The following is a 17,654-nucleotide window of genomic DNA, read 5'->3' as shown; positions in this document are numbered from 1 at the left end:
CCAGTGGCAGGAAGGTGCAAGCATGGAGCTTTATCAGTGCACTGAGTCTGTCCACTTCATCGGCAGTCTCACTCGTTTCAGAGCGACTGCTCTGTTTATCTGCAGGAGTCTGCTGTCATCTTTGCAAACTGTTTCCCTCCAGACAGACCAAGCTTTCTGATTTCCTTCCAGTTTTGCAACTGGATGGAACACAAAGGGGAACATCTGTTGTGCCATAATCACAGCCACACACCAAAAAACTCCACTCTGAACAGAAGAGACTGCACTGTGAAGATGATTAGCTGTGCATTCCTCTGTGTGTGTGTGTGGACAGAGCTTTTCACCCCCTAAACTCTGCAACCAGGGTCTAATAAGTGAAACCTGCATTGCTTTCCAGTTCACATACACAGCTCCTGAAGTCTCTTCCGAGCCATTGGTAACCACAGTGTGTGTGTGTGTGTGTGTGTATCCCCTTCCAGCACTGAGAGCACGGAGTGCTACGTGGAATTGTCTCAAGTGTTTAGCTGTTGCTGCTCCCTGTCCTGCCCTCCTGGCCCGAGGCTCTTGTGCTGTATGTTCGTTGTTGATTGCTGAGCAGGTTGGACTGCCATGTAATTGTAAAGCTTTACAGTGTAACCAAGGGTTTTGTGTGACCTTAATTTCAGAGACATTTCTGTCCCCATTGTGTGTTATAACTTGACCTAATGCCTGGAAGAAATTCAGCATCTCACAAGTGTTGCCCTGTGTGCAAGAGATCTTGTTTGCTGTGGAATTTTGGTAAAAAAAAACAAAAAAAACATGATTTGATCAGTCTGTGCTTATCAGCCAAGGGTGAATGCGTAGTACCTGATAATTGAGAAATTCAATGTTTGATGTGTGAAATCGAATGTGGTTGATTATTTTAGTTTTGGAGACAGGCTGGCAGTTCAGGGATGTATTGCAGCAGTTAAAGAGTTAAGTCCGCTGTGTGGTGTGCTCCAGCAGTCCTGAAATTTCAGCAGTGATGCGTGGTTCTGAGCCTTCCACATGGATGGCAGTGGAGTTGCTTTCACATGTTAGCTGTGTCGGTGCAGAGCTCCGAGATTGCTGCAGGCAGATTGTCAAGACAGAGTTCAATGACAACGGAAAGACAGCTAATCTGGTTTTGGTTGCACAGACAACAAGGTTAACTGGTCAGAACATTTGATTCAGCAGGCAGGTGGGCAATCTAAACAACTTTATCTGGGAAAGGTCCTCCCTGTCTATGCCTCTGTGGGTAATGGAGCGGTGTGATTGTGTGTGTGTGTGGGGATGCCCCTAGTGGAGTGCTGTGCAGGGTCTGTAGTACCAGCAGTATCTAGGAAAGGTCCTAGCTGTCTATGCCCCTGTGGGTAATGGAGCGGTGTGATTATGTGTGTGGGGATGCCCCTAATGGAGTGCTGTACTGTCTGTAGTACCTGCAGTGTCTGGGAAGGGTCCTCGCTGTCTCTGTCCCTGTGGGTAATGGAGCAGGGTGATTGTGTCTGTGTGTCTGTGTAGGGATGCTCCTAGTGGAGTGCTGTGCAGGGTCTGTAGTACCTGCAGTGTCTGGGAAGGGTCCTTGCTGTCGCTGCTGCTGCAGCTGGGAATGAAAACACTGTGGAAACAGTGAAGGGAAACTGGCTCTGCTGTTTGTCTAAGAAGTGCGTTTCCTGCCTTTCCTCTCACAGCTGCACAGTTAAATATAGAGTGTGGATGGAGGCAGAGACAGAGAGGCTGTTACTCTGCTGCACTAACTCTACAGCAGGGAGGGGTTCCATGCTCTAGCATTTCATCATCCCAATACTGAAACACGTGATGGAAACTGCTTCATTGTATCGGGGCTTAGTACTACTTGGTACTGTACATACCAGTATTTCCTTGACCATCATGCATTGTAACTTGAGGCAGTAAAACAAATGGTTTTGATGCAACACATTTCACAAGAGCATGAAGGGATACTGTCTGCATACAACAGCACAGCAACACTCACTCACTCACAAATACTGGTGCATGCATTAAGTCAGGGTTGCAGCGCAGTGTGAATGAGGATGTGGGGCAGGTTTGATGAGTAGGGTTAGGAAGTGACGACCGAGCCTGGTTCCACAGTCCTGCCACTCACAGCAGGAAATCCAAGCTGAGGTGTCAGGGTGCAGCTGCAGGACTAGGGGAGTGAAACCCAGGCGCACAAACCCTCCAGGTCTAGAACTAGGGGAGTGAAACCCAGGCGAACAAACCCTCCAGGTCCAGGACTAAGGGAATGAAACCCAGGCGCACAAACCCTCCAGGTCCAGGACTAGGGGAGTGAAACCCAGGCGCACAAACCCTCCAGGACTAGGGGAGTGAAACCCAGGCGCACAAACCCTCCAGGTCCAGGACTAGGGGAGTGAAACCCAGGCGCACAAACCCTCCAGGACCAGGACTAGGGGAGTGAAACCCAGGCGCACAAACCCTCCAGGTCCAGGACTAGGGGAGTGAAACCCAGGCGCACAAACCCTCCAGGACTAGGGGAGTGAAACCCAGGCGCACAAACCCTCCAGGACTAGGGGAGTGAAACCCAGGCGCACAAACCCTCCAGGACTAGGGGAGTGAAACCCAGGCGCACAAACCCTCCAGGTCCAGGATTAGGGGAGTGAAACCCAGGCGCACAAACCCTCCAGGACTAGGGGAGTGAAACCCAGGCGCACAAACCCTCCAGGTCCAGGACTAGGGGAGTGAAACCCAGGCGCACAAACCCTCCAGGTCCAGGACTAGGGGAGTGAAACCCAGGCGTACAAACCCTCCAGGTCCAACCAACCTGCAATGTTGCTGTTGGGCTTGTGCTGCTGTTACAATATCTTGTGTGTTTGTGTTTCATTCCCCCACCATGATGAAAGCTTATACACATTTTCAAACCTCTCCAACAAGTCATGGCAAGCTTTTATCGAATACTGCAAACAACCCATACAAGAAAACATATTAAACGGCAAGTGCACTGCAAGCTGGGTGTGTGAGGGACTCTGGCTTTGTTTGTCAGTGGAGGGGCACAGCTTGGAGTGTCGGTGTGTGAGTGTGTTTTTGAAAGTTTGCAAAGGACTGGTCTAGGTTTGGCAATTTTGGGTGCTGTGTGTATGTGTGTGTGTGTGCAGTGCAGGTTGGTGTTTCTACCAACAGCAGCTGTTTCTGCAGTTCAGGGAGGGCTGGGGGGCCCCAGTGAGGGCTGGGAAGGCTTGCTGACTAAGGGAGTGTACTGTAAACACAGCCTGGTGCAGGCACAGTGAACAAAAGTGAGTTAACCCTGTCCACTCCATGTCACTGGAGTTACTCAACCTGGGACAGGCAGGGATGGAAATGCGTTTTGCCTGTCAGCCCAGTGCAGTGCATCTTGGCTCCGAGCAGTGCAGTAAGTGCAGCCTGTATGTGGAGGGGTAGGACACACACACACATGGTGCGCTGTGGTTTAAGAGCACTTCATTCTTCAGCCAGCGCGATGACGCATGATGCTATTTTAAATATCAGCTACTTTTTTTAAGACAGTAGACCTTGTTCCTTTGCTGCAGTCAAGGCAGAGCTTCCTCTCAAATCAAGGTGCTATGTTACAGTATTTCGGTGCTTTTGTCCAACGTTATTCCAGCTCAAGTAGACCGAATTCTGACAAGATGTTTCCTCCTTTTGTGGTGGTGGATGATGATGATATATAAACCACATGTGATGGAGAATTTTTGTAGACTGAATTTTTTTGTTTCAGCAGTAGTGGCTTCTAGCTGCTTTCCATAACCACCTAGAATAAAGAACTTGATGCGTACCATGATGTCCCAAACTTTATAAGAGTAAAATTTAAAGTTGAAGATGTCAAGTTCCGCCACCCCAAGTCCCGCCCGAAAGCGGGTGGTGGTGGTGGTGGTGGGGGTGGTGGGGGGGGGGGGGGGGGGTACAGTCATTTGACTGGTCCTTAGCTGCCAGGGCTGCAGTGCTGAGGGAGTTGTGGGAAGGGTGATAAAATTTATTTTGTAAAATGTTTGATTATTTTCTGGACTCACTCAGTGGACCGGTTTCTTTTCAGATTTGTCCCGAAACCGGCTGTCAGAGCTGCCGATGGAAGTGTGCCACTTCGTGTCCCTGGAGAGCCTGAACCTCTATCAGAATTGTATCCGGCAGGTCCCTGACTCAGTGCTCAACCTGCAGTCACTCTCCTACCTGAACATCAGGTAACACTGCCTGCTCTCAATCAGGGACCCCAGGGGTACCATTACAGCAATATAGATATGTATCGTACAGATAACGTGACGAAAGGTATGAAACGTAACAAAATGTTGGGTAGATGGCTGTTTTGAGTGTGTGTGTGTGTGTATAGATAGATAGATAGATATAGATACATATTTGTGTATGTTACAATACTGTATATGTAGATACAGATTTATGTGTGATGTTACAATACTATACCCATCTTTATGAAGTGGCTGTTGAATAACTGGTTTAAAGAGCATTGTAATGCTGGTTGAACAGCTTACTTAAGAACAGCTTTGTAGGTACCTCATGCACATGGCCTGTATTGAACTGTGTAGTGCTGGACCAGCAGGCTTCCTAAGCCTCTCCACTCCCCTCCCCTAGCCGGAACCAGCTGTCCACCCTGCCCGGGTCACTGTGCAGCCTGCCCCTCAAGGTGCTCATCGCCTGCAATAACAAGCTGCTCTGCCTGCCAGAGGAGATAGGACATCTCCGCCAGCTCACAGAGCTTGTGAGTAACCACCACCTGCAAAGGAATTGAATTCACGGGCATGTGATTGTGTGCAGAGACTAGTTAGCAGTTGAGTCTGTGTGAGAGAGTGCTGTCCTTTTACTTGGTCTGCGCTGGAAATCAAAGCTGTTGCACAGTGAGGCAGCCATTTCTAGGGGTCTGTGACAGGATAGAGCTGTGGGCCCAGATGTTATCGGCAGGAAAGAGACTCTGAGACAAGGAAGCTGCAGTTTAAGCACTAGAGTGCACGTTTATTAAACAAAAGAACAAAAATAAGCAGGCACAAGGGCCAAAATAAAACAATACAATCGGTGCCTGTAGGCTGGGCATTCGCATTCACTGTGTAAACACCGGTCCAAACTCCCTCCACCAGACAAAGGATTTCTCCTTCCCTTTTATATGTGTGGCCACTCCCCAATTAGCACTCAATTATCTAATTGGGGAATGGCCACACCAGTGATTGCTGGGAGGGGTCAATTTAACCCCATCCCTGCCAACCTTCCATTCCCTCACACACACTGTTTACAGCAGCAGGGCTTCTGTCCTGCTACAGGGTCATTGTCCAGTGATGACAGGATGGTTCCTGTTTGATTGCTGTTTGAGCCACTGTGGTGTTTTATTTTAAATTCTCTTAAGGTTTGTCTAATTTAGGATCATGTGAAACTGTTAGACTCTCAATAAAGCCTGGATTGGTTCCTAACTGCAGTGCAGGAGGAGTGTTTCTGATGTGTTCTTTGTTTTGTTATGTTGCATTTCATCCCCGGGTTAATGTGTTTGATTTGTCCGGCAGGACGTGAGCTGCAACGAGATCCAGACGCTGCCTTCTCAGGTTGGCCAGTTGGAGGCGCTGCGGGACCTGAACATCCGCAGAAACCACCTGGCCCGGCTGCCAGTGGGTCAGTGCTCGCTTCGCTTCGTAACCAACCTCACTGTTACTAACACAGCGACCCTTTTAGTGCACCGGGGGCAATGCATCCCCATGCCACCACAGAAAATCAAATGAGGCTGTCCTGTTGCAGTGTTAGTGGTACTATGTGCAGTTACAACCTGTATGAAAGAAAAATCCTCTTTTGTCAATTTAAAAAATACTATAGAAAAATCTCCTTGGTTTATTAAAAACCCACGTGCACACACACAAACACTAATCCCATTTTGTCTTTCAGAGCTTGCAGAGCTGCCACTGGTCCGGATAGATTTCTCCTGCAATAAAATCGCCACAATCCCAGTGTGTTACCGGAATCTGAGGCACCTGCAGACAATTATACTGGAGAACAACCCTCTTCAGTCTCCCCCTGCACAGGTGAGTTCCTGCAGGGCAACACTGCAGAGCTGGGGCTGCGAAAGGGAACAGAACAGGAATGCAGGTCAATTGTGTTTGGACAGGCATACACGTTTCTGTTGCATAGGGGTGGAAATAAGACACCTATTATATAGTCCTTTTAGTTATTCAAGGTTTTACTACAGGGTGATTAGCCACAGTTTGTCTAGGTTACAAGCTCAGGTGTGCACCTAATCCCTGGCGCAAGCAAGACTTCCATCGGCTCCCCCCACGCTGCAAGACTGTTCTCTCTCATCACTTATCTCATTCCTATCTCAACAGATCTGTATTAAGGGCAAAATTCACATATTTAAGTACCTAAACATAGAGGCCTGTAAGACCGCCCCTGATCTGCCAGAATATGACAGAAGACCGGCTGCCTTCGGATCCTGGTAAGGGCCAGTGGGGGGGAATGCTTTAATTCACTATAAAAATGATATTTATTACACACCCATATGTGTGTGTGTGTGTGTGTGTGTGTGTGTGTGTATATATATAAAAACACACACATGTTCACATTAAACAGATCATTTTAAATTGAGAGAAGATACAAATTGGTTCTTTCCCGGTCCAAAGAAGCAGTGACTTCAATAACACTAACAGAGACCATGGATGTGGCTGAAACTTCCAGCAATGAAAGAGTTAACTGCCCTCCCCTGAAACCCCTCCCTGATAGTCTAACACATGCTGGTAACCAGTGTGTGGAAGTGCTGGTGACAACTGTGTCAGTGACTGAGACAGCTGGGGGGAGTGTCTGAGGCAGGCAGTGTGGGTAATAAGAGTCCCCCCACCCCCTCCGTCATTAACCCCTCAGACAGGCATCTGCTTTGTGGCTAGGAGCAGGGTGCGGGAGGGTGCTGGCCAGTGAAATTTCAATGGACTGCCCGGATCCTGTTTCAGTAACCAGCCCGTCTCTTAATTTTATTATTAATTATAAAATCATTAACAGCACTGGGACGCCCCCCCTCCTTACCCAGTCTGTTTACAGTATTCCAAATGTGTTGTAGATATGTAGCAGCTAGTTTACAGGGGTGCCCTCCTAGAGGAACCCGAACCTTTACTGCCTTGAATGATATCCTAAACAGCTTGGATGTATGAAAGGACTTGAGCACCACAATTAGATCTCTCTGCCTGCGGTTCAGTTTTAAAGGGTGTTATGTGGAAACCTCATGTACTTGACAATGGGGGTAATGAGCTTGTTGGAATTCTACGTGGGTTTTTTTTTTTTTGTATTTTGCAGGTGGTGTTAGGGTGTTGGGTCACCTGGATGTGATTCTGTGCTGCTCCTTCTTGATTTCTTCTTCTGACTTAAGCTTGTAGTATTGAAAACAATGAGTTAATTAAGGGCCCTCATGCAGAAGAAAATACAGTTTACTGTCAACGTGCCCTAACCATGAATTAACTGTGAAGTTAGAGAGTTATCGAATGGGGGAATATCAAGGGAGCACTGCATTTCATCATGAAAATGCACACAGCAATGTCTGTCTGTCTGTCCCTCAGTCATGAAGACCTGTACCCCAGCCGGACGTACGGAGCGCTGGACTCGGGGTTCAACAGTGTGGACAGCGGGGACAAGAGGTGGTCTGGGAATGAGGTGAAGGCTGCCCCCCCCCCCCCCCCCCCCCCCCCAAATACACAGCGGGAGAGACAGCAATTCATAGTTTTGTTTTTTCTACTGGAGAAATATTTATGTTGAATGTTGCGTTTTTGTTTTTTTGTAACCATTTGGACAGATGACTTTGATAGCAATCGGGGAAACCTGAAGTTTAAAACTGAATTTGAGCTCTATGTCTCTCTCTCTTCTGCTCGATCATCTTCTTCCTCTCCAGCCCACAGATGAGTTCTCAGACCTGCCGCTGCGAGTGGCAGAGATCAAAGAGCAGCGTCTGCGCAGAGAGAGCCAGTACCTTGAGAGCAGGACTGGGACACTTGTATTCAACGGGACTGGTGAGGAGGAGAGGGGGGCAGGGAGGAGAGTCTGGGGGGTGACTGGGGTGGTGGCAGTCAGACCAAGGAGGGTTGGGGTGCACTGCTGAGAGAAGGCATTTAGAATGGCTTTGGTTAAGTGATTATCTGTAGTCCCTCTAAACACACTGGCACTTTTCACTGATGCAAATCCTAGTTATCTGATGAATCTCACCGTTTCTTGTCCTAAATGCACCTCAAGTTTCAATTTGCAATTAAAAGCCCCCTCTTCAAGTTGTGGAACAGTGTGTCTTCAGTAACTGCAGTCAGCAGTGAGATAAATAGATGCCTACCAAGGTTCAGTGGAGGAGCAGCAATTAAAGGGAGATACAGAGCCTGCTGTTGTGTCTTTGAGAGAGCCGAAGACGATGATGTCATTGTGTGACAACAGCGGCTGTATCTAAATGCCCATAAAGAGTCTTTAACCTTTTTAGACTGTGGAGAATTGACTCGGATGATGCGATATAAATAAAACGTCCCCCCTGGAGAAGATATGCCAGGGAGCACAAATCTTTGAAAAGACCTCAGACTGCTGTCCCTGGCTTAATCTCACTGCGTTCAGCACCACTGTAACACCAGCTGACTCGCTGTTTGCAAACCATTTGAATGCAGCTCTTCAGTACCTAAAGTACTGCAAGATGTTAGCTAATGTTTTCTAGTTATCAGCTTTGGTAGTTAGAATGCATTAGAGCTGCTGTAGTATCACACTGTGTATTACTCACCTCAGCAGGACCATGCTAAATAACCTCTGCATAAGTTTTACAGGAAACCCATCTGTGTTGCACTGCAGGTTCATTGATTAGAGTTTTTCCCTTTTTTAGTCTATTAGTCTATTGTAAAAAAAAAAAAAAAAAAAAAAGTGTTCAGACATCAAAATGAATACGTCTGTGCAGAGCACATCCTTTTCAACATCCAATGCCACTGTGGAAGTGTGTTCCACTGCACCTGGGAATATGCCACTATGCAGAACCCTCGTTCAGCTGGAACACGAGTCCAGAGCTTCAAACGCTGCTCTCGGCCATCTGTGAAGCTGAATTCGGGTCTGATCTGAAGCTACTGTATATGATCCATGTGTGTGTGCAGGCAGGACATCTGCCATTAATAATGCAAGAGGTGAACACACGTCCTGAAGTGCAATATCAAAGCACTGGGTGCTCTCTCTCTCTCTCTCTCTCTCTCTCTGCATGTGTTTGCTATTATAAAGCACTCAATACCTGTTGACAGTGGCACATGTGTGCTTGTGTAGAGTGATTATAAAACACTGTTACACGTGTATAAAGAGTCTGGGGAGAGATGGCAGCAGACAGAGTCTTTACAATGTCTGTTCCTTGCAGTGGAGCATGATGTGGAGCAGATTGACTTCATAGACAGCTGTCCCACAGAGGAAGAAGATGAGGAGGCGCGTACGCACAAGGGGGCCGATCGAGACAGCCTCAGCTCACAGTTCATGGCATACATCGAGCGCAGGATCAGCCACGAGGTAACGGGTGGTGGGGGGGTGGGATCAAGGGGCCAGGGGTTGAGAACTAGTTTGGCTTTGAGCTAACAGTATTCATCACTGTCTGATGTGTTGGAGAGTCAATGCAGTTTCATGTGCACTGGACAGACTGAGAATCAATAGATGTATTAAGATATTCCTATGTCTTGATGGCAGTGTCACAGCTGTTACAAAGTATAAGTGGCGGCACTGTAATCCTGTGATTTCATTCAGGCCCTAGTTTAGACAAAACCTGTGAATGATCTTGGGCTTGTGAATGACTGGAGAGATTAGAGAGAATTGTTTTTTTTATAATATAAAATAGACAAAATTGAAACAGGAATAATAGGGCTGTGTTTATTTGATTTCCAGGGCTCCCCGGTGAAGGCCAGTCCCACGAGGGATTTGTTACGAACAGACGATTCACGGAGATGCCATCCCCTCCCCAGCAGGTACACATTTCAGACCAGGGGTACCACTAGGGAGTTTTGCCTGAATGCATTTCCTCAACAACATGTTTATAAAGCAAATATTTTAAATCCTGTCTTTTTGACCCTTAGGAATGGTGGATGCACATCGCCATCAAGTCCCTACAACCAGGTAATGCAATGGCTTTGGAGACTGTTTTAGAAGATAGTTGACCTTTTCTCTTATGGTACAAGACTGTAATGTTTTTAGCACTGCAGGTGTCTTTCCTCATTGGAAACAATTCATTATTTCCAAAAACGATTCTGAGTGTTTGGTATTTCTTTATTTGCCGATGCCCTTGTTGAGAGTCTCTGCCCTAATGTTAATATTGATAAGGAGCTGATACGTCTAATCTGTGCAAACAAAGGCTTGTTTAGGCATGGTAAATAATTTAGCAGGGAAGTATAACACACACACACATATGTGTGTGTGTGTGTGTATATATATATATATATATATATATATATATATAATATATATATATATATATATATATATAGGATAAATTACTTTGTCGTTTAATTATGACGCCCATCTGGTCACAAGGATTTCACCACACCACCTCAAAAAAACACTTGCAAAAACAAGTTGTCAACAAACAAATGTTTGTTTTCCCATGACACCTATTTCATACCAGGGATGGAAATAAGACTCATATTGCATAGCACTTTCAGACATTCCAGGTTGTATTACCAGCTTCATTAGCCACAGTGAATCTGTAACAAGCTCAGGTGTGTCATTAAAGTCATATTAAAAGCAGGAATGAATCAAACTGCTATGCAATGGGAGTCTTATTTCCCTCCTTGCTTACCGCCCTGGTCTTTGTGTGTGTGTCTGTCTCTCACCCTCACTCTCCCTGCATTGCAGTGTTCTCTCAGGTGTGTGTGTGTCTGTGTGTCTGTGTGTCTGTGTGTCTGTGTGTCTGTGTCTCACTCTCTCTTCCTTTCCTTGGCTCAGTGTTCTTACAGAGGTCAGGCCGGGGTGGAACGAGCCCGCAGAGAGGCCCAGCTGGCAGCGCTGCAGTATGAGGAGGAGAGGCAGAGGACCAAGCAGATCCAGAGAGAGGCCATCCTGCACTTTGTCAAGGTAGACCCACCTCCTCCCTCCTCTACACTCCCGACTGTCCTGGACTTCAAGGTACCTTCTCTCTCTCTCTCTCTTGCCTCAGCTGTACTGCGTGTTGCCATGGTAATACACTTCTTCCTAGCCTCCATCCCTCTCTCTCCACCTTGCATGTTGACGCCTTGGCACACCCTCATAGCAATATAAAAGATACTGTTTAATTATTTTATATTATGGGGGATTCCATAATTTCTCCCTGTCTCTCTCCACCTTCTTAACCCTCAGTGTTCCATGCGTCACATTTGTTCTGTCGTTAAGGAAGTGCCTGTAACAAGGTCATATCAAAACGATCTGTAGCTCAATTGTATTTTTCTTGTTGCAGCACAAAACGACACAGAGCCCCACAAAACAGAGCCCCACAGACAGTGAGGTAAGAATTGTCTGTCCTTAGCTGTGTCCTTCTCTGTTTGTCTGTCTGCTGTGTTGATGGATTCTATAGATTGAAATGGAGAAGGCAGGCAGCCCCAGCACCCTCCAGCAACCCTCCTGCCATACTGTTTTTCCATTGTGCTGAAACATTCTGATAGTACACTCGTACTGTACCATACCAAACAGTGACCAGGTGGTGTTGCCAATGTGCTTACGCCACAGCTGAGACTCTTCATATACCCGCCAGTCTCTCTGGTGAGAGGAGCTCAGTGAACAGGCTTGAGTTGACTGTTGTGAATGGGAGTGGAGAACTCTGCTACACAGAGAAGGCATTCTCTCTCTCTCTCTGGATCCCACCTATCCCTGCGCAAGTGGAAACTGACAGTCTGGTCTGGCATGGTGCTGGATGAAGTCCCCCTTTCTCTTGAGTCCACTGGAGTTGGGGGAACATTGTTCCGTGTACCCCCCACACACCCCCACTGTCCCTACCTGCATCATGGTGTGTGCGTGTGTCCTGACCTCACTCCCTTTCTCCCCCTCCCACCCCAGCGCCTTTTCCCCTCCAGACGTTCCCAGCACACGGACGACTCAGCGCTCTTAGTGGTAAGAGCCTTGCTGCACGGAGTGGCCACAGCCACCAATCTGAAACCTAGACTGTAGATCCGGGCACCTAGCGCTCAATCAGTCACGCCTTGTAGACAGTCGCTTCCAGCAGGAGCCTTTTTCTCTTCTGGCATTGCAGCTCAAACCGGGAGCTTCTCTATTAAATCTTTGCGATGAGCTGAAACATGTGAGAACTGTCTTCTATTGAGCCTGCAATGTTTAATAAAGTTAAGAATGAGGGAGGAGCAATGAATAGCAGACCTATGTTATAGTAAAATGTATTACAGCAGAGACAAACAGTAAATATGCTGTTTTGTAATTTGCAAAATATAAAGGAGTAAATCCTAGGAGTGATTTTATTGAAATCCCTCCCGTTGTGGGTTCCAGCCCCCTGTTCCCCGGTTTGTGCTCAGTGTGAGTGAGGGCTGTGCACTCTCTCTCGCTCTGATGTAGGGGTGTACAGTATCTCACCTGTGTGATTTGCTTCCCTGTACTCTGTGTGTGTGTGTGTTCAGGACTGACTCTGCATGCCTCTGGTTTCCCCTCCAAACAGATCAAGCCTCTCCAGTGTTGGCAATTGTGGAGGGGCCGCTCTGCATGGAATTACAGGCCAGTGCAGCGCTACCACTGTCTAATGCTGGAGACGGGAGCCGTAGTTAGGAGCATGTGCTGTTTGTGTTTCGCAGTGCAACAAACAAAGTGCCAGCAGACAGAGTAAACAGAGAGGTTGGCAGCTTGCACAGGAACATTTTAAGATTCTCTGATCAGATCGATCTGCATGTCTGACTGCACCTTACAGATCTGTTTCATTAACATTTTGTGTGTGAGCTGAGTGCTGTCTTAAATCAGTCCTGTATTGATTTGAAATGGCCTGGCATGAATGAGAAGGAGCAAAACTTGTCCCAGCTCTCGCTGACCAAACCGACACCATCTACTATAGGGATATAAAAACAGGACTCCCATTGCATAGCATTATGGCTAATCGTGCTGGTTTTAAAACCTGGAATGAGTGAATATGCTGTACAATAAGAGTTTTATTTCCATCCCTGCACTACATAATTGACAGATTTACATAAGGTTTTTGCGAATGCTTTCAAAAATCAATCCTTTATTATTGAAGGAACTGGGGCTGGTTGCATATAAAGTTTTAAGTATTAATTTTAAGTGTGACACTTAAGGATACATTTTCCATGAACTAGGGTATTGACTTCAGTGTGTTGAGCTGCTTTATGCAACAGCCTCGACTCAAGGAACACTGAAGGTGTTTTATGCAGCTGGCCACTGGGGAATGTTGAGTATACTGTATCAGATAGTGGTGCTCTTAAAGCATCCAGAAAAAGCATAAAACACAAGAACATCTGAACTAGTGTCAGTCTGCCATTCACACTCTCTGGGAGCCCATCTCTTCCTGCCTTCTGCAGTTTCCAGCTTTCCCTTTGTGTTTAACCAGTGTAATCGCCTGGATCTGATCTTTTTTAAAACTCTCTTCTCTTTGTCTTTTTTTTTTTTTCTCTCCTCACTGCTCTTGACAGAATGGGTATCAGCCCCTCATGGTGTTTGAAATAGACACTAACACCAATACCATTAAGAGGAGACCAGGAACTCACAAACAGGTGACTGAGGCACAGGGAGCACATTCATCAACCCCTGAGCATCTCATCCACAACAGCAGCAAAACAAGCCTTACTGTAGGAGGAAGTGTGTGCGTTGCTGCAAAGCTAGTCAGAAGTTTCCACTGTTTCCTCATTAAGGCTACATGACTAGCTGCCTATGTGCTGTAAATAGTCCCTGAGGAATTTCATAGGAAAAGCTACAGTCCAATTACCATATAAACAGCGACATCCTCCAATCTGGTCAGACTTAGCAATAGACGTCATCCTGACTTGGGGCAATAGGACCTGGAGGTGTCACCTGTCACAGCATGCACACCTCCTAGCTCTGAGGTGTAAAGTGTAGCCTTGGGGGTCTGCACTGTAAATCTGTGCTGAGCCCTGACACTCACTGACTTGTCACACAGATGTTAGTTTAGGTTTTATACTTTGAAAACAATTTTTTTTTTTTTTAATCATTCCATGAAGTAGCTGATTGATACTGTTGCCTCCCGTTGCTTTTCTATACTAAATTAACTAACTAACTACTGTGGCTAACAACACATTTTTAGATTTCTTCTTCTATGCCTCTAACACACCTCCCTCTCTTCCTTTCTCTCTTTCCTTGCTCCCACTCACTCTGCCTGCTTGCGTTCCTCTCAGTCTCTCTCTGGGACGTCCCAGGATGGTTGTGCCTCTCATGTCTCTCCTGCAGCAGCAGTTCCCTCCCCCTGCTGTCCACTCCAGGTATGGCATGCTGCTGCAACAGGCATCCTCGTAATCAATGTGAAAAACTATAAACCACAGCATTGCACTGCAGGGTTGGAGTACGGTCTACTTCCTTTATAATAACTACAAGGACCATATGTCCTCGTCTTCTCTCATAGTTTACTGCACAGATAGCAAACTTGCAGGTCTAGCATCCTGTAATGATGGTAGTGACACCTACTTGCATAATTAGGGTCCCTGGCAGGGGCTGGATGATGTGTGGTTTACCGCTGTGCCGTGCCCTGCCCCTATACAGTTTTGGAGACACAGCCAGTACCCCGTAATAATCTTGCCTTCCTCCTGCAGCAGAATGATGAGAGATCCCCGCTTTCACAGAGTGCCTGTTTCCTCCAATCAGGTAAGAGTCCTCATGTTAGTGGTGCCCCATTCAAGTACATGCGTTCTCACTTCCAAGTGCTGTTTAAATTGTTTAAACACGGTCGTCTTATTCCTGGATTGTATTGCTGGATAAAGAAAAGACAATCACAAAAAATGCAGTAACTGACAAAGGAATACATGTGATTTACCAAATCTTGTCGTCTTAAATTGTGTATAAGTAATGTGGCTTGCAGATCTGTTTGGTGAAGGGCCTTGGTTGATGTGATGTGGTTTGATGAGTGCTCAGCTGGGCTGGCTCCCCCCACCCTGCCCCTTTCCCTGCTTTTCTGCCCTGGATTGGATGGGATTAGACTGCAGATGCAGGTCTCGGATCCCCAGCCTGTCACTGCTCCTGTGCTTATACCTGCCTGGAATATGGCATCTGATCATTTGCTTGCATCCTTCTGCACCATTCCATCCCATTTTTATTTTATAACCAGTTTGAATACAATAAGACTCGACTCCCCTATTGATTTTGCTTACTTTGTAAGAGCAACATATTGATCCTGGGCTTCAGTAATCAATAAATCAATGACTACTAGACTTCCTTTTCTTTAATCAATGCAGTGTATTACAGATTGAAGGCAGGCAGCATGTGTATCTCTGTGTGCAATGCCCATATTTGAGTAGTTTCTTATTTTGTTTAAAATGTTTTTATTCCTCATCAAATATTTTCCACTTGCTTCATGTATTTTACTTTTTATCCAATGCCTTTGCTCCCTTCTCTCTTCTTCCATCTGTCCACCTGCTTCCTGTCTCCCCTGCAGCCCTCCAATCACCTCCCTACCCTGGCCCTGCTTCCTCGCCCTCCTACCGAAGCCCCTCCCATCGCCCCGAGAGCTTCCTGTTCCGCGCGGCTCTGAGAGAGGAGGTTAAGAGAGGTAGGTGTGGGACCTGCAACCTCTGGTGCCTGTGCCTGTGCTTCGCAGGGCTGCTGTGTGTGTGTGTGTGTGTGTGTGTGTGCAGGAAAGGGACTGTTCATTATCTGACTACAAAGCTCCTGTTAGAAACTAGCCACAAAGGTGTAATATTAATGCAGAACTCTTACTTGTTCCAAAAATCTTCTTAAATCAACTGGAGCCGGGGCTTTTTGCTGTTGTGCTCCTCGTTTGTGGAACTCTCTTTGGGTTGACATTAGGTGTGTTGAAACATTGGATTCTTTTAAGTCCTAAATTGAAACCATTCTTTTTTTAAATGTGCTTTTATACAATTAGTTGTAGCCCGGGTGTATTTTACACATGAGCTATCTGGGATGTCATGGCGTGAAGGGCGCTATTTGATAATGCATTTGGATTGTGTTTTTCAAAAAGCACCTAGTCAAAAAACCGTAAGTATAAGGTTTTCAGCTTATAAAAAAAATAACAGTAATAATACAAAAGCAGTGTAATAAAAGCATAACCAGGTTTGTGTTTCTTGGACTGTATCAAAAAAGGTGTTGCTTCTAACCTCAGATTGCTAACAGTTTGTAGCAGCACTGGCCCCAGCCCCTGACACAGCTCCTCTTTCCTCTAGCAGTGACCCCAGTGCTGTCCCCTACAGCCGCCGTGTCCTCCACGTCCCCTGTGTGTCCGGGGTTCGATTCTGAGGAGCCGAGGAGCCCGCAGAGCGATGGGGAGCTGGGAGAAGACGCTCCGCTTGCAGAGGAGCTACGCAAGGTAGGTGCGCACAGCTGGGCTCTTATCTGGGGCGTGTTATTCCACACAAACCCTTTTGAGGGTCTTTCCCTGTCGTCCTCATTTTAAAAGCCTGTTTAAGTTTTGCAGTTACCCAGATGGAGGGATACAGTCCTGATGTCTGTGTTCTCTGTCCCTGCAGAATATCGAGTCCCGGTTGAAAGTGTCGCTGCCTAGTGACCTGGGGGCGGCCCTGACGGACGGAGTGGTGCTCTGCCACCTCGCCAATCACGTGCGGCCGCGGTCCGTGTCCAGCATCCACGTGCCATCTCCCGCTGTGGTAAGCACCAAAACACCTCTGTCTGCCTGGCAAATCAGACGTTCAAAAGATTCTGCATCAGAACAGGGGATGTGATGCCAGGTGTAGTGCTGGACGTGTATACATGAGTTTTATACTGCTTATGATAATTCTCAATATGTTAGGAAAATCACATGACCAAGCGAACTGAACCAGTGCTGTATACACACAGCAGGGCTGGAAGTAAGACTGCTATTGCATAGCAGTTTCACCCATTGCAGGCTTTATTGTGAGCTGGTTTAGCCCCAGTGTATAGGTAACAAGCTCAGGTGTGCCTTGTTAAACTCCTAGTAAAACCAGGATTGGATCAAACTGCTATGCAATGAGTCTTATTTCCGTCCCTGACACAGGCACTAATTTATTCCTGACCGCTCTGCTTCAGCCTGTATCTATCGTACTGCAAGCTGTAGATGTGACTTTTCTCTCCTGTTGCTGCAGCCCAAGCTGACGATGGCGAAGTGTCGACGGAACGTGGAGAACTTCCTGGAGGCATGCCGCAGGCTGGGTGTGCCGCAGGTGAGAGACCAGATGCAGGAATAAGTCTGTTCAGTGGTTGCTTTGCACTCATGTCTCTAAAGATTCCAATAATGGGGACTAAAGAGTTCAACTTGAACCAGCTGGTTTGGAAAACGTAACCTTGACTGAGTGACTGACAAATCCCTCTGCATGAAGTGAAAATAATACATTCTTCATAATAATAATAATAATAATAATAACCATACTAATAGTAATAATATTAACAATCATAATAATGGTTGTAATAATAATAGTAGTCATAGTAGTAATAATAATAGCAATAATAATAACAAGCAATCAAAAAACTGATTCCAGTTTGATGTTTCAGTCTTGGCCGAGCAAAGCTCCATTCCCATTTAAAATGCTGTTTGGTCCTGGTCAGCGAGACTGCTGGACTCCCTTGTGCTCTGAAAGGTG

General features: G+C 46.6%; 1 protein-coding gene across 17 annotated transcripts in view; it reads left to right on the top strand.

The window, feature by feature from the left end:
• The window catches only part of lrch3 (leucine-rich repeats and calponin homology (CH) domain containing 3), a 30,731-nt gene that overhangs the window by 8,044 nt on the left and 5,033 nt on the right, over positions 1-17,654 (top strand). For 2 of the 17 annotated variants that reach the window (XM_041262701.1, XM_041262696.1), the window contains exons 2-21: positions 4,019-4,163; positions 4,567-4,693; positions 5,484-5,589; positions 5,857-5,993; positions 6,294-6,403; positions 7,512-7,605; positions 7,841-7,958; positions 9,311-9,456; positions 9,826-9,905; positions 10,014-10,053; positions 10,879-11,058; positions 11,366-11,413; positions 11,962-12,015; positions 13,548-13,628; positions 14,268-14,351; positions 14,679-14,730; positions 15,518-15,631; positions 16,263-16,405; positions 16,566-16,703; positions 17,160-17,237. In XM_041262701.1, the coding sequence (XP_041118635.1) occupies positions 4,019-4,163; positions 4,567-4,693; positions 5,484-5,589; positions 5,857-5,993; positions 6,294-6,403; positions 7,512-7,605; positions 7,841-7,958; positions 9,311-9,456; positions 9,826-9,905; positions 10,014-10,053; positions 10,879-11,058; positions 11,366-11,413; positions 11,962-12,015; positions 13,548-13,628; positions 14,268-14,351; positions 14,679-14,730; positions 15,518-15,631; positions 16,263-16,405; positions 16,566-16,703; positions 17,160-17,237 (2,075 nt within the window). The remainder of the gene's footprint in view (positions 1-4,018; positions 4,164-4,566; positions 4,694-5,483; positions 5,590-5,856; positions 5,994-6,293; positions 6,404-7,511; positions 7,606-7,840; positions 7,959-9,310; positions 9,457-9,825; positions 9,906-10,013; positions 10,054-10,878; positions 11,059-11,365; positions 11,414-11,961; positions 12,016-13,547; positions 13,629-14,267; positions 14,352-14,678; positions 14,731-15,517; positions 15,632-16,262; positions 16,406-16,565; positions 16,704-17,159; positions 17,238-17,654) is intronic. The other 15 variants (XM_041262714.1, XM_041262703.1, XM_041262698.1 and 12 more) reach the window with 14 other exon arrangements.

The sequence above is a fragment of the Polyodon spathula genome, chromosome 11 (genome assembly GCF_017654505.1).
Source record: "Polyodon spathula isolate WHYD16114869_AA chromosome 11, ASM1765450v1, whole genome shotgun sequence".
In the NCBI taxonomy this organism is placed as follows: domain Eukaryota; kingdom Metazoa; phylum Chordata; class Actinopteri; order Acipenseriformes; family Polyodontidae; genus Polyodon; species Polyodon spathula.
Note: the sequence above shows the minus strand (reverse complement) of the source record. Positions and strands in the feature narration are given on the sequence as shown.